We start from the raw sequence: 24,059 nt of genomic DNA on the forward strand, positions 1-24,059 counted from the left end.
AAGCCCTCAATCCTCACACCCCTTCCCTAGACTTCGTATTCTAGCCCCTGAGCCTTCAACTGGAGTCTGTGACTCATCTTCAGAGTAACTCCTGTATCTGGTTCTGTGCAGCTGTCCCTGATGATACGCGCTATCGACAGGACTCCCTGGGGAGAGGACACTTGACCACACTCCGCATCCTTCTGGCACAGGTGGCAGGAGACGACAGCGGCACAGCCGCTTGGTGTCACGTTAACACGCAGAGGAACACATCAGTCACACCACATGGAGTTATTTTTATTACGGCACGTGTGTGCCCGTTCTGTAACTTATTTCACTTGCAAGCGTGACAGGCGAGGCGTCTTCCTCTCTCTCTACATGGGCCGCTCCCGGGGCCTGGTCACAATATGCCACCACAGGGGGGGCAAATCGCCTTCCTTTCGGGCCGGGGGCAAAGCTTCAGTGTTGGGACCACCGAGTGGGGTTTCCTCCTGCAGCTGCTTGACCTAGAAGGGGGAAGGGAGGAACAATTAGAGTCAAACTGACTGGAAAATGTGAAGTATCTGCTTTGAATCTGTGTCACATTTACGTGCTTTCTGGCTCTCACTACTGCAAAGGGTTTTTTCTATATACCTGCCTTATTTTTATACCCACAGTTTAACTCAGAGAAACAATTCTCCTTAAAGGTTTTCCCGTTCTTAAAACAGCAGAGCCAAGAAACCCTCTGCCCCTGTCCCTTACTCATTAAGCAAAATTGCGACAATTACCCCTTGTTATGGTCCCCCACCTGTACTCCCTAAAAAGACATTTTTGTGTCTCAGCTAAGAGCTCTCCAAAAGCACCATTAGGAAACCTTAATTCTTCTATGTTAGAGATGCTCATTTTAAAGCCCCCCAAGTAGCAACCAGAACAAGATATAAAGTGAAATCACACGTGAAAACGTGCTCCATTCTGCCTGATGTTGTCCAGTCACCCCCCAGTTCCAGAGACCTCCAAGACTATCCCTGTCCTGACAGAGGACATGTAAGAGACCCACTCGCCAGAGCCATGATTTTCTGGAACTTCCTTCAGAAAAAGTTCTGGATTGTGGGTGACCAGCGTCTCCAGCATATGTGCTGTTTAATCATGTCAGGCGGACGAGGTAAAGGGAGAACATTTCTATGGAGGGGTCACCGGTGACTGACTGCAGAATGAACCTACTGCTCTCCATGAGTAAATACACCCCTGCCCCCTTTCCCAAAGAGGAGACATCCCTTAGCAAACACTGACCTCCCTGGTCACAATGACTTTCTTTCCACTCCGCCTTGGCCAAGGACTTCCTGCCGTCAACATCCTGGACCTTATCACAAGCACCCATATGACTTTCGAATCATGAATCAGATATCCCACTATACAAACACAGTGCCCCTCTCCGGCTCGTGCTTAAATGTCCCTTTGAAGATGCTCTTGAAACTCAAGAGATGGCCGGTTCACAGACCTCCTGACCCAGCTTGCCCTTCTCTCTCCACCAGCCTCCTGTCTCCGTGCCTCCTCTACCCACTTAGATCCCACCAGAACAATCACTTGAACAGCCTCTGGTCTTGGACACTCTCGACTGGACAAACGGTAACCACTCACTTCCAGTCTGCACCAGACAGCCTGTATTGCTAGAAAAAAAAAATGCTGGCACAACTGGTATCACAACACACGAGCCATTCCCAGCTTCAACTGGGCCTTCACCACCACCTGGCAATCTTCCTATTCCCGGCGTGCTCCTCTCCCGCGGCTACCACATCCTTCCCACATTCTCCAAACAGGCTGCGCCCACTTCATCCCTTCTCCTCCTTGCAAAAAAGAGAAGCCATCCCGTACAACTCCCCTTTTCCCATCACCAAAACTTCTGGCCCAAATGTACTTCCACGCATCTTTTGTCCAATTCTCGTGGAGGCAGAACCCGTTCTCCTTTCAAAGGCCTGCACGTATGCCTGGGATCCCATCCCTCTTCTCGAAAGCTTTCCTCCTTGACCTTTTCACCTTGCTTCAATCTCGTCCATTTCTCTCCCACCCCATCTCCTCATCAGTACACATGCATCCATATTTATCTTAAAATAATGCCTCGGTCTCCAGTTCCAGCAAAACTTCTCAAGAATCCCTCGCCCCCAACCCCACAGCTGTCTTCTCTTTCTTTTCCACTTGCTCCCACCAGTGCCATTAAACCCTCCAAAAAAGGCTCTCGCCAAGGCCACTAATGCCCTTCCCGTGGCCGCAATCTGTGGTCATTATTTCCAGGTGTCACTCTATTCCACTTTTTAGCAACTTTCAGCAAAGGTGACCAACGCTGGCCGGCCATTCCTGAAACACTTTGTCCTGGACTTGCTGTCGCCCTTCTCCCCTGCAGGGGGCTCTGCCATCTCCTTTCCTGACCTCCACAGGTGGGAGCGCCTGTGACTTTGCTTGTCTCTTTCCACTCTCTTAAGAATCACGTTTCTGTGGCTTTTATTTTTTAATGTTTATCCATTTATTTTTAAGGGAGAGCACAAGCTGGGGAGGGGCAGAGAGAGAGAGGGAGACACAGAATTCAAAGCAGGCTCCAGGCCCTGAGCTGTCAGCACAGAGCCCGATGTGGGGCTCGAACTCAGACCGTGAGATCATGACCTGAGCTGAAGTCGGCCACCCAAACGACTGAGCCATCCAGGTGCCACTCTGTAGCTTTTAAAACAACGGATACGTCACAAATTTCTATTTCAAACTCAAATCTTTCCTTTGAGTTCGCAATTCGTACACCCACGGTCACCTACTGACATCTGCACTTGGGTCTCACGGTATTCTCAAATTTAACAAACTGAAAACCAAGCGCTTGCTTGTCCCTCTGACACCTGTTTTTCCCTCATCTTCTCTAGCTCGATAAATTATCACCAAACTCCAGGTGTTAAAGCTTGAAACCTGGAACTCATTCTCGATTCCTCCCTGTCCCTCACGCACCCCCTCATGGCTGCATCCAGTCAGCCTTCATGTCCCTCCAAATGACATCCTGAATCGGCCCCTTCCCTATCCGCTGCATCCGCCCTGGTGCAACCCCCAACCGGCCTCTCCATCTCTCCTCCCACCCTCTCCAGCACACCCTTCCCACTATGGCAACGCTCAGCTTTTAAAAATGTAACTCAGACCTCCGCAGTGAAAAGTGTCTGAGGCACGGATGGAGAGGAAAGTTAGGGACACGCGGGGATGGCAAGCAGGTCAGGCAAAGGACTGAGGAAGAGGAGGGGAGAAGCAAAATAGCAGAAAACCCAGAGACCAGCGACACATCGCCACCTGTTTGCGTGAAGCCTGTGTTACATTTAACACATCTAGGAACATCTAGATATACTAGGAAGTATATCTGGGAGGCAAGGGGCCACGGTGACTGTCATCACCGGAACCTGGGCCTCTGCGCACGGGGAACAAAACCCGAGCGTGCTCCCGTGCCGCCCATGCGGGCCGAGCTCTGCGGCGAAAGGCGGGGAGGACTCACCTCCCGCTCCCAGCTCTCCCTCCGCAGCTTCTTCCACTGCTCTCTCTTGGCAAAGTAGTCTGGATACATCGCCTTCTCGGATGGATGCCAGTCGTCTAAGCACCACTCAGGAACCTGTCCGGAGACGAAATCACCGCGTTGGCCTAAGGGAGGCACTGACGTGCCAACCAAAGGGCCTGCCCAGGAGGCAGAAGGCAAAACTGTCGGGATATTTTGAAGCACTGCACACACCAGACCGTTTCTGGCACAACGCAGTGAGCAGCAGAGGGCAGCTCAGAGTCAAAGAGCCCAGGGCCGAGAAACCTCAAGGCCCGTCCAGAGAGCTGGCACCACTGCTCCCTGACCCGCACTCTTCCTGCTACGTGGAACTGTTACCTGTAATTGCTCAGAAATAGTGAGCACAATCCAAATCGGTTACCTTTAAGATGCAAAAGTGGGTGATATACACCAAGTAATTTAGCCCCTTCCTTTGTCAAAAAGATACCGCAAGACTCTGGAGCTGAATTTCGAAAGAAAAGCCTAAATGTCACCTGGGAGAGAGGAAACAGACACCGCAGAAAAGTATTCACAATTGTCAGAAAGAAGTTGGCCTCCCTGGGGCAGGTGGTTTTGGGGCCAAGGGTTCAGGATGGGAGGAACAGAGTCTGCGGCTGCCCCCGCGATGCTCGCCCACCTTGTAGCACTCGTATCTCTCGTAGGAGGTCCCTCCTGGAGACTCGGGGAAGACATACGGCTGAGGGTGCTGATTGTGCCAGAATTCTTCCTCTGCCTCCCTCAGCAGTTGGGTGGCCTTCACCATATCCTTTTCATTCTTATGTTCTTCAAACCGAGCTCTCAGCAAACAAGCAAAGTAGCGGTATTTGTCCCTTAAATCAAAATGGTTTTGGAGATTAGAAATGTTATCTACTCAACTGAGCAGGATTACTGCCTGACAAGAGGCTGTAATTCCACTAAGCCCTTCTGGTTATGTAGCATGACTACCTGGACCTTCCCCAGGCCCTGCCAATGGAACAGCCACATCGTTAGGACTGCTTGCTCCGAAGTTCCCCTGCCCCCCGACAGTGGGGGGGGAAAAAAAACAAAAAACTGTATTAGGGGCATCTGGGTGGCTCAGCTGGTTAAGCTTCTGACTACAGCTCAGGTCATGATCTCCTGAACTCTAAGTTTGAACCTCGCATTGGGCTCTGTGCTGACAGCTCAGAGCCTGGAGCTGCTTCGGATTCTGTGTCTCCCTCTCTCTCTGCCCCTCCCCTGCTCACACTCTCTCTCAAAAATAAACATTAAAAAAAATTTAAAAACACTGTATTAAATACAACCTAACCACTTTCCCCACTTTCTCCTCCAAAAAAAAAAAAAAAAAAAAATGCAGATTCAAACAACAAAAAAAGATAATTTGCAAAAGAGAAAAACTATAGCCTCTGTAGGATCATTCAACACGCATTAAATGACAACTTACTGAATTTCCGCCTACTTTGTGCGAGGTACTGTGCTAAATTCTGGAGATACAAAGATGAGTAGGAAGGGAGGTGTTACACAATTCTATTGCCTGAATCAGAGACATAGGAGTTTGAATCCTGACTCCAACATTAACTGCAGGATTGTAGGCAAATTAAGGTCAGGTTCTAGAAGAAATGGTAGGCAGAGATCATTTAAAGCCTTTCAATAATCCAAGCCACAGACCACAGATGAGAAGAGCGTGAAGCAGGCAACTGTGATGGTAGGAGACAGGAGAGAGACATTTATGCTACAGAATTATGAGAGTGTCTGCTGAAATCAAATTGCTTGGGACTAAATCTTAGCTTACTCTCCATGTAACCTGGGGGTAATGTCTTTAGGCCATGGGTTCCTCCTCTACAAGTGTTAGTAACGGTACCTAGATCTTAAAGTTATCCTAAAGATCTGACAAACCAAATCATATAAACACATTTCAGACAGTGCCTGGTACCTCCCCTGCTCAATAATGTCAGCTACTAACATTATTACACTGTGGAGAGAATTTACAAAAATCAGTATCCAATTATACACAGCACACAAGTACATGTGTCACTGGCAGAGTTGGTAAGTAGAGAGTATTTGAGAACAATTCTAAAACTTAACGCTGAGTGGCTGAATAATGCCATTACTAACAATACCATTAGCTGAGACAGGGAATTTGGGGAAAGGATCAGAATGAGGCAGCAGAGAGTCTGGTTTTAAGGCATTAAGACAAGTTGAGTTTCAAAGAACAAAACAGTTGGAAAACAGCTATAGATAGAGACAAGCGAGTGTAGGTGGTAACTCAAGTCCTAGATGATTAGATGAGGCTACCTGAAGTATATACACCAATAACCAAGGACCTGGGATACAACCATGGAGAACAAAGAGCACTGGGGACAAAAGGAGAAAGAAAAGTCCTAAGAGAGGAGGTAAGTCTTAAAAAACGCTGAGTCAATGTTATCATAGGAGATGCTTTCATTCTTTCCTCCATGACTATGGACTTTAATATTCCCAGATGCAGGGGAGTCTAGGTGGCTCACTTGGTTATGCATCCAACTCTTGATTTTGGCTCAGGTCATGATTTTGCGGCTGGTTACGTTCAAGCCCCGCATCAGGCTCTGTGCTAACAGTGGGGGGCCTTCTTGGGATTCTCTCTCTCTCTCTCTCTCTCTCTCTCTCTCTCTCAAAAATAAACCAATTAAAAAAAAAATCCCAGATGCGATTCAGTGTTACCTGAATCCTTCATCTTTGTAAGACTGATAATTCTCTGTTATCTGTTTACATGTCCATCTTCCGCATTAACCCATGAGCTCCTACAGCGGAGAAAGAGGACTTACTAATTTTTATTTATTCACTAGCCAGCGAAGAACCTGAAATGCAAATTTTGTCAGATGAATTAATGAGGAAAGTCAGGGAAGAGACTAACAATTCCACAATTGAGCCTGGCCATCTTTCTGTCTAGCAAAGAGAAGCAGGTCAATGGCTTTCCAATAATCACAAATGTGCGATCTGGGCTTCAAGGATACCCTCCCCAACTTTTCCAGACCTACTTGGTTTCCCATCATTTAGAGCTTTTTCCCAAAAGCTCTTCTCCTGGGACTAGGCTTTAGGATTCGGATAAGGCCTGGCATCTACACATCTTGGGTTGCCACCCCACCATGCACTGCATCCAGGTCATGAAAATCTGTTATGTCTGAAGACTATGTCCTAAGACTACTCTCGGATGGAGAGAGAGAGAAGAAAGAAGAGAATTACGTGGCTGGTAAAGAATTATGTGAATGTGAAAATAGTGGAAAGGGCTGGATGAAGCTGAAGAGGAAAGCTGACTCGAGGGGTGAGAAACTGATGATGCTTTAGGGTTAGGCACCTGAGTTTTAATCCCGGCCCAGCCACCAGCTGGAGGGACTTGGTAAATTACTCTCCCTGCCTATTTCCTTACCTGCAAAATAAGGCTAAATAATCCCGGACTCCTAGAGTTGTTTTGAGAACTAAAAAACAACGCACATATTACTGTTGCTTATATTAAGAACAAGAAGGTCACGAAGAAAGCTCTTATTTTGTAAGCGCTGGACTTGCATCGGTATTCCTGAACAGAAAACTGAGGCCTAAGCCGGATAAACAACTCTTCAAGGTCTCGCAGCTAGGGGCGACAAGCTTGGATTCGAACTGGGGCCTACGGCCGGCTTCCCACTTTGTCCTCCTTGTCCTTGAGCCGCTCGGTCCCCCGAGGCCTGAGGATCCCCGGGATCCTCTCCCCGCACCCTAGGTCCCCCTCTCCCACCTGTGGACACAATACGACTCCAGGTGGCGCAGCGCCCGCTTATAAAGCCGCAACACCTTCTGCTGGTGGGTCAGGTAGGCACCCGGCGCGCAGAACGCCATGACCGCCCTCTTCCTCCAGCGGCCGCGGGGACTCCCGGGAAGCGGGAGGCCGGGCCAAGGGGCGGGGCGGCCGGAAGGGCGGGACGACGGACGCCACTTCCGCTTCCGCCGGGGAGGAGTTGGGCCGCAGACATGAGTCGCTTCAAGTTTGTGGGTGAGTGTCTTGGGGATTCTTGGGCTTTTCTGACTATATGCGTCGCTCGCCGCGGCCAGGCACCCAGGACTTGAGCGCTCCCGCTTTTTGAAGGTTGAAAGGGCATTCAGTGGAAGAGGGCGCAGGGAGGCTTCTGACTGCCGTTAATGTTCTGGTGCTCGGCCTGGGTGCTGGTTTCACGGTGCGCTCATTTGTGAAAATTAACAAACTGTGCAGTTACGATTTATGCTCTTTTCAACATATGTGTTCTATTCAGTTATAAGAGGAAGCGACACTACGAAAAGAGAGGCCGTTCACTGTATTCCCCTCCCTCCCATGCGCACCTCCCGCCCCTTCCCCCTCCATGACGGAGAGGATGACAGCTTCAAGGGACCCGTTCACTAATTCATGCGTTCATATCACAGTTACTGAGCGCCTCTGGTGGGACAGGCACCGGTCTAGGAACTCAAGGCACAAAGACCCTTATCTGCTGGGATCACCATCAGGTGGAGAAAACTAGAGGACACAAATAGTGGGGAGAAGAACAAGTTCTGTTACTTGACGAGTACAATAATCCGTTCACCATCGGTAGAACAAGAGGGAGAATGCGACAGGAACCAAAGGGGGAAGAGTATTTACTACCAGGCACCTAGGAAAACCTGAGACATTGTGAAAGCTAGGATTGAAAGGGTAACTTGGGACTCAAATGTCTGGCTGACTTTACTTTTACTGTGTATAGAGTGGAGCTTCGCTGAAGGCTTTTGACCTTCATGGGTTAAGTAAATCATGGGGTGCCAGTTATGCACCAGGAACCTTGGGCTGTGCGTTATTACAGCAGTGAGTGAAGCTGGGCATGATTCTTGTCATTGTGGAATTTCCAGCTACTTGAAGGTGGGAAAATGGCAATGATCACATCTCTCTTTTAATAAGGCAATCCTGATAGCTACTGTAGGTTTGGTGGGGGAGGGAGAGAGCTAGGGAAAAGTTTCCAAGCTTGAACTAGGGCAGTGGAAAAGGGAGAGAGAAATACAAGAGATGTCCGTATGCAGCATTTCGCAGCAGCGTGTTGATGGCGGTAAGAGAGCGCGAACAGTCAGAGATGACTCAGGGTTGGGAATAAGTACCTAAATATGAGCGGAAGCATGATTAGTCTGGCAATGGGTAGGAGATGTATCGAGATCCATGTGATTTAGGTTTAAGTTTGAGAGTCTTAATAGGACATCCAGCTGAAGACGTTCACTGGGCAATCGGAAATGTAGTGTGAGAGGTCAGGATTATAAATTTAGACCTGAGAGTTATTTATTTTTACTACATTTGTCAATTCTACTTTTCAAAAAAATGTTTATTTATTTTGAGAGTGCACCGGTGCAGCAGAGGGGGAGGGAGAATCCCAAGCAGGCTCCGCACTGTCAGTGCAGATCCCGACACGGAGCTATAACCCACAAACCGGGAGATCATGACCTGAGCCGAAACCAAGAGTCGATTGCTTAACCGACTGAGCCACCCAGGTGCCCCAATCAGTTATTTTGAGCAGTATTTTTTACCAAGGACTTTGTGCTAACTTTGTGGAACTATGAAAGAATCTAGTGGCACAGTTAATTTTCAGCCTGAAGAGATATGTACAGTCAAGACTTATATATCATCAAAGCAACTGCAGCGGAGAATGTGTCAAGTGCCACAAAAGAAATTTAAAAATGGTGTAGGAGAGCCTGGGGTGGGGCTGGGGGGAACAGCCCTCAATGGTGGCAGACATTTTCCAGGTGTGGTGTCTGTCCTCCCCGCTCCAATCTGTGATATAATTGATGAGGGAGGTGGGCCAAGAGCCATGAAGCAGTACCCAAGGAGAAGACTTATTTGTGATATAAAACTAAATCCTTGCCTCCAGTCATGTCTCCTTCAACCCATTGTACATATAGTCTCCAGTGTGGTCTATATAAAAATCAACTACATTTTTCTTCTGCTTCACATCCTTCAGTTACTGTCCTCAGGAGGGTTGAAGTACCTTGACATAGAATACAAAACCTTTTCGTGTTCCGGTCCTGTCCACTTTTCCAGCCTTATCCCTCTTATTTTTGAAACATTTGGACATGCTGTTTCTTGCCTCTGACAAGGTTTTAGAGTGGCAGTTTGGAACCGTAAAGTCACTTCTGCCTCTAATATCCTACTGACTACCATCTTGCCTGGTTGATTTTTGCTTGCTTTTTCAGACTTTGTAACTACACCTTTTAAAACATTATTTTATAATATTTATGTGTCTGCCTTTCCCACTAGCCCACACTTTAAGGCAGATAATCAGTAATATTTCTTTTTTCCCCCTGGGGCTTAGTACAGTGACCATTCAATGGAAGTAGGGGTGGGTAAAACAATATATGTAGTTTTAGTACTATGGTGATAAGAAAATCGATGAAGGAATTTTAAGCTAGGAAAGACTTCTTGAAGAAGGTGGTTGTAATTAGAATCCATTCTTTTTCCTGTAGGATCTTCATTTCTACTTTTCTGAGATAGCTGGTGTTAAAATTTTTAAGTACAGTAAAACCTTGGTTTGGGAGCTTAATTTATTCCAGAAACATGCTTGTAATCCACAGCACTTGTAGATCAAAGCAAATTTCTCTATAAGAAATAATGGAGGGGCGCCTGGGTGGCGCAGTCGGTTAAGCGTCCGACTTCAGCCAGGTCACGATCTCGCGGTCCGTGAGTTCGAGCCCCGCATCGGGCTCTGTGCTGGCAGCTCGGAGCCTGGAGCCTGCTTCCGATTCTGTGTCTCCCTCTCTCTGACCCTCCCCCGTTCATGCTCTATCTCTCTCTGTCCCAAAAATAAATAAACGTTGAAAAAAAAAAAAAAAAGAAATAATGGAAACTCAGAACATTAGTTCCACTTAGAAGAAGATTTGTAATATAGTACAAAATAAAAAAGAAAATACAAAATATAAAGAAAAATTAACCTCCACTTACCTTTGGAAACCATCGTGGCTGGTGTGAGGGAGACGAGAGAGGAGGGTTATTGTGTAGGACGACTTTCACGATCACTAATGGATGCTGACTACAGTACGGCATTAACAAACTCTTGTCATCTACTGTGTTTAATGCAACTAGCGATAAGGCAGCAGAGGGAAGGGTCTATATCTGCAGGCAGCCTGACCTAGAATGAAGCAGAGCATTCCTAAGCTTACTCTTGTATGGAAAACCAAAGGACTGTCCATAGATGCTTTGAAGTGACAAAAAATACACTAGTGCCAATTGTGAGCACCTTCCAGTGTTCTGAAAAATCACTGATTTCTGCCAAACACCGTGGCCTGAGACTGAGCATCTGAGTATGAGAGGTCACCCACAATCCCGCAGCGAGAGAGAGAAGAATCATTGGTTCAGTTGTGATCATATGATGTTCAGTGTCATGTACTACCTGTATTGCAAGACACTGCTCGTTTATCAAGTTAAAATTTATTAGAAATGTCTGCTTCTCTTGCAGAACAAGTTACTCACAATCCAAGGTTTTGGTGTATATCCTTCCCTAGTTGTTTAATACATTTATACATGGAAGTATTTTCCAGCAGTGACAGGAGTGGTGTGTAACACTTGACGCATTTACGTTTCTTTGGATGTTTTGTGTATATGTTTGAAATAATGTAGTGCTCTCTTTAAATTAAGGTATTTTGTTCTCTAAATCTTCCAAAGTAAAATTGATACTCCAGGAAATCTCAAAATGTTACAAACTCTGGAACACCCCCAGTTTGAGAAGCACAGCTTTAGATGATTCCTGTTCTAGCCCTTCCTCCTGCCCCTCCATGAGCCAATGAGAGCAGCTGGCAGTAGTTAGTGACCTAACTACCTCTTGGGGCCATCCACCTGGGGGCTTTTAGGCACCTAAGATTTATCTGTAGTTGTTTTCTTTCGACAGGATTCTCATCCTGTCCTGTGTTCCTAGAAGCAGGCTGGTTGGGAGTTCTGGCCACCTTTTTTGTATAAATTCTGTTTCCCTAGGGATTGGATCCTAGTTCCTATTCTTCGTCTTTGATTGCCTTGAGCAACCTAGTCATTCATTCATTCTAAAATATTTACCGAGTCTCTGTGCCATCCAGTGTGCTGAATGCTAGGAATCAGTGGGGGTCAGAAACCGGGTCTCAGTGTAGTGGTGGAGACAGCCTCATAAGTGCCCTAATGGCTTTGCCACAGTTACAGAGAAGGGGACACTGAAGAAAGGAAACATGGTTCTCTGGGTGTCTGGTGAAGAACAAAACTTACTCTGGTGGGTTAGAAAAGATTTCCTTGAGGAAGTGACCCTTGATCTGAGCTCTGAAAGACTGAGTTAGTAGGCAAAATAGGCAGAAGGTTCGAAACAGCACAGCCGATGCAAATATCCTGTGGCAAGAGGATACATGGTACTTTTTGAGGAACTGAAAAATGACCAGTGGTCTGGAGCAGAGAGAAATGGGGAAGGGGCTAAGTGGATGGTACAGAATGAGCTAAAGAGATCAGCAGAGCCAAGATCATACCATGTTAGGACTTCAGTTTTCATCCTAAGAGTGAGGAGTCTGATTGAGAGTATCATGATCTGATTTATGAATGAAAGAAAATTTGGGTCCAGTGGAGAACAGAGTGGAAAGGGGTCAGAGTGGCATTCGGACTGGAATTGGTTGACTAGAGTGTTATGGTAGTTGGAAAAGAGTATACAGGTTTGGTTGGGAGATAAAATCTACCTACTTGGTACGTATACCTTGAGAGAAAAGGCGATGTCCTCAATTGCTTTAGTCCATTTGGGCTGTTCTAACAGAATATCGAAGATTGGATAGCTTATAAACAAATATTTCTCACAGTTCCGGAGTCTGGGAAATCCAAGATCAAGAGTGCTCACGTCCAAAACAGTATCTAATCCAGAGCCATGCATTTGGATGTCCTTCAGTTTTGTATCTAGCACAGAGGTTGGGCAACTTTTTCCTTAAAGGGCCACATAGTATATATTTTTTATTTTGTGGACCATATGATCTCTATTGGAAATACTCTGATCTCGTCACTCAAAAGCAGCCATAGACACTACGTAAACAAATGGGTGTGGCTTTGTTGCAGTAAAACTTCTGGAGACTAAAACTTGAGTTTCTTACAATTTTTATGCATCACAAAATACTTTTATTCTTTTGACTTTTTCCCCCCAGCTATTTAAAAATGTAAAACCATTTTTAGCTCAGGGGCAAACAAAAATAGGCGCTGGTCTGTGGGCGAGAGCTTGCCAACCCCTTAACCTAGCACATTTCTTTTTTCCTGGCCCTTTTTTCATGGCCCTGTCTCAGAAATTCAAGAGATTGCCGCACAGAAGTCTGTCTTTTGGATTCCTCTGATTGCTATGTGGTGGTGGTTAGTTTGTCTCCTAATTTCCTGTATTTCCTGTAAAGTCGAAGTTCTGTCAGAGGGCTAAGCAGATCTGAAACTATTTTAAATGCCCTGTTTGCTGTCCTTTTGTATCCCTAGATCATAGGTGGCAGTGATAGACATGATTCACTGAGCCCAAACAGTGAGGCATTAGTTTGGAGATGTGGTTTTGTTTTGGCTGCAAGCAGTTTTCCACTCTTGTTTTGAAAAATAAAACTCATTAATACCAGAAGTAGTTTTTAGCAATAAAGCAGGTACTGCTTTTAAAGGCAGCTAGTTTATAAAAAAAAAAAAAGGTAAATATTACTAATCCTTATAAGATAACATACTCCTAACTGTATAACTGCCTCAATTTCCCCCTAGTCAGAAGTAGCAGTTTCTGCCTTGTCTTTCTTCCTGTTGTGCTGTTACCCAGTCTCTCACTTTCTTAGTTTTTCAGGCTATTTCAAGCTGGAAATTGCTTCTCATGTAGTATTTGTTTACCTTTTTGAGTTTGTTGTCAGTAGACATACTTGTGACAGGAATTTTTTAATTGAAAAGAGACTGTCCCTTATTATGGATTAGGATATTTTGAACAAGTTGTTAAATGAGTAAGATTTTGACTGGCTTTTTTTCATAATTGTGTCATGAGTTGGGTACAAAAAGATTGACAAAAAAGATTGGCTGTTTAACAATGAATTGAGAGTGTTAGCCACCTGAGGTGGTATGGAAGTGTAGCTAATGTTGACTGAAATTCCATGTGTTGTTGGCACGTTACAGAAGGTATACTGTGCTCAGTAATAATAGTTAAGTACTTTTTATAGGATTAAAAAAATTTTTTTAATGTTTATTTTTGAGAGACAGAGACATGGCATGAACGGGGGAGGGTCAGAGAGAGGGAGACACAGAATCCGAAGCAGGCTCCTCCAGGCTCTGAGCTGTCAGCACAGAGCCTGATGTGGGGCTCGAACTCACAGACCGTGAGATCATGACCTGAGCCGAAGTTGGACGCTCAGCCGACTGAGCCACCCAGGCGCCCCTTTTTAAATTTTTTTTTTTTTAACGTTTATTCATTTTTGAGACAGAGAGAGACAGAGCATGAACGGGGGAGGGTCAGAGAGAGGGAGACACAGAATCCGAAGCAGGCTCCTCCAGGCTCTGAGCTGTCAGCACAGAGCCTGATGTGGGGCTCGAACTCACAGACCCGCGAGATCATGACCTGAGCCGAAGTTGGACGCTCAACCGACTGAGCCACCCAGGCACCCCTTTTTATAAGGATTTTAATTTGCAAAATGCTTTCACATTTATTTTCCAGTTTGAGCCACATTTCATTCCTGGAAGGAGAAATTTTATGCCCTCTCTCCTAGTGAGGAAACTGAGGCTCAGAAGGCCTACTGATTTGCCCAAAGTCATTCAGTTTATTAGTCACAATACCAGGAATTCTTTCTTGTTTTAGAGAAAGAAGGAGAACAAGCAGAGGAGGGGCAGAGGGGGAGAGAGAATCTCAAGCAGGCTCAAGTGGAGTAGAGCCAACGCAGGGCTCGATCTCATGACCCTAGTAGTGTCATGACCTGAGCTGAAGTAGAGTCGGATGCTCAACCCGACTGAGCTACCCCAGGCGCCCCTAGGAATCTGACTCCAGAGCTCATTCTCTTTCCAGAACTGCAGTTCCTCCGTTTTATTGTATTTCTTGGAACTTGCTTACAGATTTACTTTTTGGTGATCTGTCGATTTAAACTTTTCTTTGATCCCTCCATGTTGACCTGTTACTTAATCACCCTGTAGGTGTCTGCCGGGGAGTGGGTGGATGGGAGTGGGAGGGCCATTGGCCAACCCATAGAGGAGAGAACTTAGAGGAGACAGAAGTGACTCAGAGTCCAGAAAAAGAACATATTTGCCTCTGTAGATGTAGAGGAGGAAAAACTTCCTGTTGCCCTGTTAGGTTCTGTAGCTGGTCTAAGAATTAAACTGACATTAAGACATTAACAGGAGAAAAGCACATACATTTTATTTTTTGCGTATATGGGAGTCTTCAGAAGGAGAATGAAGCCCCAAAGCAGCTGTTAGGCCCTAAAGCATAAGTGGCAATGTGACCAAAAAAAAAAAGGGGGGGGGGGCTTAAATCGTCTAAGTTGTGGGACAATGACTAGGAAACTAGTGGAAACTAATGGAAGATGATGAGGGTTATTTGGGTTTGTTCATACAGATTCATTTTGTCTTTGACTCCCAGTCTAGTGATGACAGTGCTCTTCTGTTCTTGGTATGGGAGGGTATCTTTAGTTCGGGGGGAGAGCAGAGAGCCTTGCTCGCATCTGCTGTTTCTCCAGTGCACTCCGCTTAAAATAACTGATATGCCAAAGTGACATATTTTGGAGTGGTATGTTCTGATCTCCTTCACCAAACCTGAATAAGGTGAGGCATTCTATTCAAAGGCTAGAAAGCCGCTCTGACAACTGGCTAGGGAAGACACTTCAGGCAAACTGTCAGAAAGAAAAGGGCCACAGGCTGTAAGTCACAAGAGGTGTCTTGCAGAAGAGGGAAGAAATTGGTGACTGAGTCAGTGCAGGATATTCTAAAGGCCAAGTCTCATCTGGGTCCAAAGCTGAATACAGATTTTTTTTAAATGTTTGTTTATTTTTGAGAGAGAGAGAGAGAGAGAGAACAAGAGAGCATGAGCAGGGGAGGGGCAGAGAGGGAGGGAAACAGAGGATCCGAAGCAGGCTCCATGCTAACAGCAGAGAGCCCAATGTGGGTCTCGAACTCGCGAACTATGAGATCATGACCTGAGTGAAGTAGGACACTCAACTGACTGAGCCATCCAGGAGCCCCCCAAATACAGATTTTTGAAGTATACTGTGACTTAGGGCCCAAAGGACTGACCCACACCTGGAAGAAGTAGGTTCTCAGAGGTAGTGGTATCACCTGGAATTGGCTTCAGCCATATCTGCCTCAGGGTCAAGCCCTGAAGAACAGTTTAGCATCCAGTCCAGTGAGGGATGAGACAAGGACATGGAAAGGTTTCATAAACTGAGCCTCCAAGCTAGTCTTCAGGTTGCTTTTTGGTTTTTTCCAGGTTGCTTTTAAAATGAGCATCATGAAGTTTACTTGTTAAATTTGCTTGCTTTTTTTTCCTTTGTTTTTCACTTTGTGTTGTAGTAAAAGATTGCTTTGGAAAAATACTAATCTCTTAGCTGTGCAAAGGAGAAATGGGTAGAAACGATGCAGACTGAATCTGTGCTCCTAACCATCATCCATGGTGGGTGATTGTAGACGGACCCCTGTGAAGGATTATTCTAGGCAGAAAGACCTCCCCTCTCTCCTGGGTTCCCCTTCTCAGTCTGCACCCTTCCCTATCTAATTTCCTTTCCTTAATTGAAAAAAAAACTAGTTGCTGAATTCTTGTGATCTGAGCCATCCCACTGAACACCTATATTGAATTTATAGTATTCGATGTTTGTGTGTCCATGGTCCTTTTAAAGGGTACCAGGTCCGAATTCATCTCCTACCCTGTATTGGCATATATACTGTTGCTGAAATATCTTTGATGCTTTCTGCCTTTTTTGTTGCTGTTTTCAAATACCTGGGATAGTCTCCACATCATCTCTTGGATTATCCAAACTCCCATTCATTGTCTAAGGTCTGCCTTAATGTTGAAGCAGCACAGCTTACTGAGGGCCAGGTTGGCAGAAATCAGAGTGAGAATATCCTCAGAGGAAGCTGAAAGTAAGCAGAACTAACATAAGGGTCTGTTGGTAGTCAACTGCCCCTTATCATTGTGAACTTGTCCTAGTTCTGAAAGCTAAAGGGAGTGTATTTTAAATAAGGAAGGCATTATTATTGCCCATGGCCGTCACAGTCTGACTTCACATCTTGTTATTCCCCTGGCTCCCGTATACTCTACAGCAGGATTTGTCAAGAATGGCACTTGACTTGGGGGGGGTCAGATCATTCTTTGGGGAAGTTATCGTGATCATCATAGGATATTTAGCAGCATCGTGGCCACAAGCCTGGGTTGCCAATAGCACTCCCTCAGTTGGGACAACTAGAAATGAATACAGACATTGCTAAATGTTGTGCAACAAGGGAGGTTAGAAGAAGAGAGGGGCTGCAAAATTGCTCTCCACTGAGGACCACTGCTCTACAGGCACAAGGAATTTCTTTCTTCTAGATGCAGAATTTCTTTCTTCCACACATCCATGTTGCAGAATGCCCTTTCCATTCATCAGCTTGCAAGCTTTAGCTTTGTTCAAGATCTAGCCCTCCTGTGAAGGTTTTCTTGCCAAAACTGTTATTGCGCCTTCTTTGTGCTCCCAAGCACATAATAATTATTTACAAACTTAACATGTATAGAGCTCCTACTATGTGCCAACCATTATACTAGGTTCGAGGAATACAGCAGTAAAGAAAAATAGCCTTGCCTTGTGTTGCTTAGTCTAGGCTACTGGATCACAAATTATATATTAGTTACCATATAGATTATGAATTCCTGGAGGGCAGGGACCAAGTGTTGGGTCTTACTCATTTCTATATCCCCTAACTCCTTACATAGTATTTGACACAGAGATAGATGCTCTTCATAATATTTGGTGAATAAAAAATAGTTCATTCCACTCTCTGCATCTCGACCTACATTACCTCAATTCAGTTTCTCTTCATTGTGAAAATGAGCTCTCGCCTGTTTCCAAATGAGATAAACGGATTCAATCTGCCCCTTCAAATCCTGCCTTCTGCAAAGATGCCAGAATGAGATGTCCAGAAGACAACTCTTTTTTTTTTTTTTTTTTAATTTTTTTTTTTTTTCAACGTTTATTTATTTTTGGGACAGAGAGAGACAGAGCATGAATGGGGGAGGGGCAGAGAGAGGGAGACACAGAATCGGAAACAGGCTCCAGGCTCTGAGCCATCAGCCCAGAGCCTGACGCAGGGCTCGAACTCACGGACCGCGAGATCGTGACCTGGCTGAAGTCGGACGCTTAACCGACTGCGCCACCCAGGCGCCCCCAGAAGACAACTCTTACTGCTCTGCCTAAAACCCATCTGTGCTTCTTGTTGCATCCGGTATTTTAAAGACCGATGTCTGTAACAGAGCTGAGTCTGGACTTTCTGGCTACTCCCTTCCCTATCATTCTCTCCCAATAGCCAGAACAGTCTATAGCTCTCTACAATCACTATTTCACACCCCGAATGCATTGTTCCTTCTTCCTCTGTCTGCATTTCCCCTCTTCTATTGGGTAACTCTAACTTACCCTTTAAGATTCAGTTCAGGGGTCCCTTCTTTGTGGAAACTTCTAGGCCACCTACCAGACTAAGGTAGTTGTTCCTCTTCTGTGTCCCACGGTGCCAGTGTCTACTTATAATATTTCTTAATTGTCTGTAATGCGTCTGCCTTCCCAATTCTGCAGGGAGTTTCTTGAGGGCTGGAATTATATCTTACTCTTTGCATCCCAGGTGTCTAGCACAGTAACAGACAAGTGGTGGCACTTAGACTTTGAATGAAAAATTTAGTAACAGCTTTTACTTATCATAGAAGTTTAAAATAGAAGCTCTTAATTATTTACTTTTACCTTCCACAGATATTGGTATCAACTTGACAGATCCTATGTTCAGAGGAATTTATAGGGGAGTTCAGAAGCATCAAGGTAAATGTTTCTGTTGTTAAGATAAAATAAAGACAAGCTTTCTGCCTCAGGGAGATGATGGAAAGCATAATCCACTTTACAGGTGAAATATTAAAGGATTTATTATGCAACTTGGATAAAACTATAAACAAAGTGAAACATTTATAAGCTATATTGGTAAGCCACGGCCATGAGCATTTATAAAGCACCTATTATAACAAAGTGTTACCAAGGTCTTCTCTGAGGAAGCTTATGATTTTGAATAAAGAACTTTAACCATATGCATAAAAGCCAAACAATCGCTGATTGCTTAACTGGTCTTTTAAGCATCTGAACAGTAGGGCACATAATTTAAAAAATCACCTGCAGTTGAACGTCAGTATCTAGTCCTTTGAAAACATTTTCTGCTAAGTGACAAAGAGGTAATGGGATTAAGGAGTAGGTGTGCTGCTGTCCACCCTCCCTGTCTTACCTTTCCCCCCTTTCCATCCAAGTTTTGCTAAATCCCAGATACCTGTGGGATAGGTGGGAATAGACAGGAGTCTCTCAAAGGTTGATGGAAAGCTTAGCCAAAAGCAAAATGGCTTATATTTATCATATCAAGTTCATTTAAAAAGCATATTTTGTCAGCTGAGGTGAGTAAGCAGGAAATGATGGCAACAACAAGTTTTTGAAAGAATTTCTCCAATAAACTGGTTTGTGAATATTGTCTCAGAAAATTACCATACTTGTTATTATGTGAATGCAAACAGGAAAATTTGGTTTTGAGGCCTGGGTGAAGTGCAAGTGCACATTTCAGCAATTACGTCAAGATAATTTTACTATGCTTCTAGGTGGTAATGAGCGAAAGCTTCTCTGAATACAGAGAACGTTAGATGTCACAAGAAAGTTAAACGTTAGCTTTCATAAGCCTTACCTCAAAACATACCTTTTCTACTTCATTTACAAGTTTAGATAATGTTTTTATGTTTATCAAATGTTAGGTACTACATCTTAGAGTATGTAATTATATTGATTTTCTTGCCTTTGTAGCACTTAATAGATTTCATGCTTTATGACTCTATATGTATGTATGTTTGTATGTGTTTTTATGAAATAAGTTTTATTCTTATCAGTATCCCTCTGGTTTACAATATTTAGCAAAACTGGATGTCTTAGTGTAAGTTCACTAAGTTGATATTTTTTGTCTAAAAGAAATTTTATAGCTTCTAGAAGTAATGATAATTCTAACCAAATTTACTGTGATACTTAAATCTGAAATTAATACATGGATTTATGTCATTTTTTAATATTGCTGTCCATTTACCTCAGGCCTCTTAAAGCTTAGCCTTCAATTGATCTCCCCAGAAAGCTTATTGTTACTTAACAAGAAATTTTGGGAAAAAGAAAAAAACTGTCAGTGAAAATAAAAATTATCCTTCCTCAATGGGAATGGGAATTATAATAATACGGTATTAACTGAAATTTACAAAGAGAGGTTTTATCATGTTTTGGGAAGCATTACAGATACACTCTGAAAAGCCCTAGTAAAAATAAGCAATCTTAATGAATTTTATTTTTATTAAAAAAAATACAATACCAACAAGTTTCAATTTTAAGGCAACTGATTTAAGTTGTAGTGAGCAAATTCACCTTTCATTTGAACTTCCTGATTTTTGTCACTTTTCTCCCTTTTGGTCAACAGAATAAAATACAATTAAATGGATAACTAGTCACCTAGTTTGACTGATACAGGTTTCCTTTTTTTGTTTTTTTTAAGGTTATCACTGATTGTTATCATAAGTACTCATCAAATGGTATTGGTTTGGTAAATATGATTGTTTCTATGTGTTTTTCTTTCAAGAAGAGATAATTAAGTGAAAAAATTTTTTACTAGCTTTTCTTAATGTGGGGTTTTTGCTTTTATAGACGACTTACAAGATGTAATAGAAAGAGCTGTCCAGATTGGTGTTAAAAAGGTAACATTTCATTTTTGTTACTCTTAAGTTTTTTTTAAAAAATTAAATTTTGGTTAAGGTACTACAGAATAGAAGAGAAAGAGCTCAGGCCACACTTGGCATTTTCGGATATGTATTGTCAGCAAGTAATATTAGCATGTTAATGAAGTAAAATATCAAAATTTTCTGTTCACAGCTATTTAAGTGATACAGACCTCATGCTTGGATAGTTCTTCCATGTGATCAGAAACATGGTAAATGGCAAAATCTCTTTGAAAAAAATTTTTAAGACCTATCTGAATTACCAGGTTTGTCAAAATGCAACTCTTAATTTTATAATGTAATTTAGCATCTGTTAGAATTAAGTGATCATCAGAAACACATGTATCCTGGGGCACCTGGGTGCCTCAGTTGGTTAAGCATCCAGCTCTTGATTTTGGCTCAGGTCTTGATCTCATGGTTCTGGAGTTAGAGCCCTACATCGGGCTCTGCACTGACAGCACAGAACCTGCTTGGGATTCTCTCTTCTCCCTCTCTCTCTCTCTCTCTCTCTCTCTCTCTCTCTCTCAAAATAAATTAACATTAAAAAAAAATGTGTATCCTGTCACCACCTTTAGCTCTTATAGTATGAGTATACCATTTCAAAAACTGAGAGAACACTTTAATTTTTACAGTACTAATTTGATTATCAGGAAAATTCTACCTTTTAGAGAGTTCTAAGCAAATGAATATTAGCACTGTGTCAAATTATTTGAATAGATAGATACTTCTTATTTTTTTTAAAATATCAAGCTATTCCTCCCCCCCCTCCAACACACACACACACACACACACACACACACACACACGCACACAAGAAATCGGGCGAAGTTCCATAGTATGGCATCAGGACACTTGGTGACTGTGGCTGCTAAGTTGAATAACCTGAGTTTTATTTTTTTTATTTTTTTCAACGCTTATTTATTTTTTGGGACAGAGAGAGACAGAGCATGAACGGGGGAGGGGCAGAGAGAGAGGGAGACACAGAATCGGAAACAGGCTCCAGGCTCTGAGCCATCAGCCCAGAGCCCGACGCGGGGCTCGAACTCCCGGACCGCGAGATCGTGACCTGGCTGAAGTCGGACGCTTAACCGACTGCGCCACCCAGGCGCCCCAAATAACCTGAGTTTTAAAAGATGACACTGCTGGGGCACCTGGGTGGCTCAGTCAGTTGAGCGTCCGACTTTGGCTCAGGTCATGATCTCGCGGTTCGTGAGTTCAAGCCCCGCGTTGGGCTCTGTGCTGACAGCTCAGAGCCTGGAGCCTGTTTCAGATTCTTTGTCCCCCTCTCTCTCCTCCCCACCCCTGCTTGTGCTCTCTCTCTTTCAGAAATGAATAAACATAAAAAAAATTAAAGATGACACTGCTGACTCATGAGTTCTCAGTCCCAGCTCGGAACGCTATAACTCTCATTCACAAGTAATAAGAAAGGATAAAGGTTACAGCATTTCTTTCTCATGATGCAGTCATTCTGTGCTTGGCAAATCACTGTATAAAATGCTTTTCTGCAAACTCTGAATACCAGGCTCCTGAATTTCCGCGTGTCGGCCATGAGTAGTTCAGTCTTAACATTTGTAAACACACACACACGTAAGAATGACAGGGATGGAATATACTTGGACATGCTTCCAAATTGAAATCTAACTTGGTGCCTTGCTGTTACGTTGTGACTGAAAGCGCAGTGATCGCGGCACTGCTGGCTTCCAGCCCCGGCGCCATTCGTCGTCTGACAGTGATAATAACGCCTACTTGAGACTTGTGAGGGTGAACTAGAGCAGGAATGCAGAGCACCTGGTATTGTACCTGCATGAAGTGAGCAGCCTGTATTTTGTGAAGTTTGTGGCAGAGGCCATCGGCCTAATGTCATCATTGTGAACTGGGAGAGGAAATTATGTCCTCTCGTCTTGTCCTTGCTTGTTGTTTTTCTAATCTCTTTGGGAAAGTTACAGATAAAAGGTAGAATTAATTAGCAACTATTTTACACAATTGAAATACTAAATGTGGGCACCTGGTCTTGTATTAAAGAATTAGGGAATGTTGGTAAACAGTAAAATTTTCCCAAAAGTTGAGGATTTAATTATGCCTATGCATCCCCTGAGTAAGATACTCAATGTCTGCTATATTAGAAGTCTAAGTTGCTTTATAAAAACGTCTGTTTATCATTTGCATTTCCTCCTGTGTTTTATTGTTTTCTCTTTAGGCATACACCTAGAGTGAATTCTTCATTTTAGCTCAGGGAGGCACCTGAAGTGAGATGCTTAAAGAAATATACATCGGTGCACTTAAATCACTGCTCTAGAAGGATGTACACTTATCAGCACTGTCTCAGTGGCCACCGTCAACACACAGGCTCTTTGGTGACATTTTCCTTTTAATACAGTAGCAAAGACACTGTTCTGACTGCTGGTCGACCCTAAGGGCTGTCCCTTTAGAAGCGTGCTTTTCTGCTAAGAGCCATACATTTTCCTTACAAAGAAGTCATCAATATACATTAACCCACAGATTGTCAGACTTTTGGTCTCAGAACCCATTCACATTCTTCACTATTATTGAAGACGCCAAAGAACTTTTGTTTATTTTGGTTTTATCTGTTAGTATATACTGTTAGACATTAAAACTGAGAAAAATTCAAAATATCTATTAACAATAAACCAATATATTACATAAGGAACATATTTTTAGGAAAAACAAATATTTTCCAACCCCCAAAAATGTAGTGACATGAATGGAATTTTTACTTTTTTTTTTTTTTTTTTTTAAACATCTCGTCCCTTTCCTGTCTAGCTCTTAAGACTGCTGAACTTGATGGGGCGCCTGGGTGGCACAGTCGGTTAAGCGTCCGACTTCAGCCAGGTCACGATCTCGTGGTCCGCGAGTTCGAGCCCCGCGTCAGGCTCTGGGCTGATGGCTCAGAGCCTGGAGCCTGTTTCCGATTCTGTGTCTCCCTCTCTCTCTGCCCCTCCCCCATTCATGCTTTGTCTCTCTCTGTCCCAAAAATAAATAAACGTTGAAAAAAAAAAAAAAAAAGACTGCTGAACTTGGGTATGTGTTTTTGCAGGCAGTCTGTTGTGACATTACACATCATGTAGCCTCTGGAATACTCCCTGCACACTTGTGACTGAGGGTGAAAAAGCAAATAGCATCTTTGGTATTATTTTGAAAATAGGTTTGACCTCACATATCCCCTGGATGTCCCAGGACCTCACTTGGAGAACTGCTGAATTAATAAACACTGTTGAATCTCTAACTTAGATTAACAGAATTCTAAATTCAGAAGTATTTAGTCAGGCTTTCATAATGTGGAATCTGTCCTCTGTCATTCAATGTAAAACAGACATGAATACACTTTAATAGGAAGGAGTGACACATTCTGTGTTGGATGTATGCTTGTATGTGTGGAGAAGGGTGGTCAGGGACCACTCTACGTAGGAGGTGACCTTTCAGCCAAATTTTAAAGGAAGGTAAGTGTGTGACAGTCTTAGAGAGGAAAGCATTCTGGAAAAGCAGCAGGGAGGCGTGTTTAGGAAACTTGTTGATACTCTGTTAAAGTGGGCATGTTTTCTTTCTGTTTCAGTTTATGATCACAGGTGGAAATCTGCAGGACAGTAAAGAGGCACTGCATTTGGCACAAACAAATGGTATCCTCCTCTCACTTTGACCCTCTC

At 43.8% G+C, this 24,059-nt stretch overlaps 2 protein-coding genes across 13 annotated transcripts in view; one reads left to right on the forward strand and one right to left on the reverse strand.

Annotated features, from left to right (window-relative positions):
- Positions 1 to 255: 255 nt before the first annotated feature.
- NDUFB9 (NADH:ubiquinone oxidoreductase subunit B9) lies at positions 256 to 7,378 on the reverse strand. 2 transcript variants are annotated; one of them, XR_006706233.1, is made up of 5 exons: positions 7,227 to 7,378; positions 4,143 to 4,335; positions 3,470 to 3,583; positions 1,543 to 1,625; positions 358 to 485 (listed from the first exon to the last, which is right to left on the reverse strand). XR_006706233.1 is itself a non-coding variant. In XM_045453736.1 (4 exons), exons 1-4 carry the CDS (start codon positions 7,325 to 7,327, stop codon positions 354 to 356), a joined length of 540 nt encoding a protein of 179 aa, XP_045309692.1. In that variant the 5' UTR covers positions 7,328 to 7,374; the 3' UTR covers positions 256 to 353. The 2 variants fall into 2 exon arrangements, 1 of the variants encoding a protein (XP_045309692.1); XM_045453736.1 differs by lacking the exon at positions 1,543 to 1,625 and having other exon boundaries at positions 256 to 485; positions 7,227 to 7,374.
- A 27-nt stretch (positions 7,379 to 7,405) lies between these two features.
- Positions 7,406 to 24,059, forward strand: part of TATDN1 (TatD DNase domain containing 1) — a 58,083-nt gene continuing 41,429 nt past the window's right edge. For 6 of the 11 annotated variants that reach the window (XR_006706231.1, XR_006706232.1, XM_045453726.1 and 3 more), the window contains exons 1-4: positions 7,406 to 7,481; positions 18,374 to 18,439; positions 20,327 to 20,376; positions 23,969 to 24,032. Coding sequence is in view for 4 of the 11 variants with exons in the window: in XM_045453726.1 (XP_045309682.1) it covers positions 7,460 to 7,481; positions 18,374 to 18,439; positions 20,327 to 20,376; positions 23,969 to 24,032 (202 nt within the window). In the remaining 7 variants the exon portion in view is untranslated. Of the gene's footprint in view, positions 7,482 to 18,373; positions 18,440 to 20,326; positions 20,377 to 23,968; positions 24,033 to 24,059 lie in introns of those variants that run through there. The other 5 variants (XM_045453734.1, XM_045453731.1, XM_045453727.1 and 2 more) reach the window with 4 other exon arrangements.

Source organism: Leopardus geoffroyi, chromosome C3 (genome assembly GCF_018350155.1).
Source record: "Leopardus geoffroyi isolate Oge1 chromosome C3, O.geoffroyi_Oge1_pat1.0, whole genome shotgun sequence".
NCBI lineage: Eukaryota > Metazoa > Chordata > Mammalia > Carnivora > Felidae > Leopardus > Leopardus geoffroyi.

Excerpts from the sequence above, each read along its gene's own strand:
- NDUFB9 (XM_045453736.1), bottom strand. The coding sequence starts at position 7,327 with ATGGCGTTCTGCGCGCCGGGTGCCTACCTGACCCACCAGCAGAAGGTG. Across the intron at positions 3,584-4,142 it reads AGAGATACGAGTGCTACAAG|GTTCCTGAGTGGTGCTTAGA; the intron begins GTGGGCGAGCAT and ends GTCTCCGGACAG. Across the intron at positions 486-3,469 it reads GGGAGAGCTGGGAGCGGGAG|GTCAAGCAGCTGCAGGAGGA; the intron begins GTGAGTCCTCCC and ends TCCCCCTTCTAG.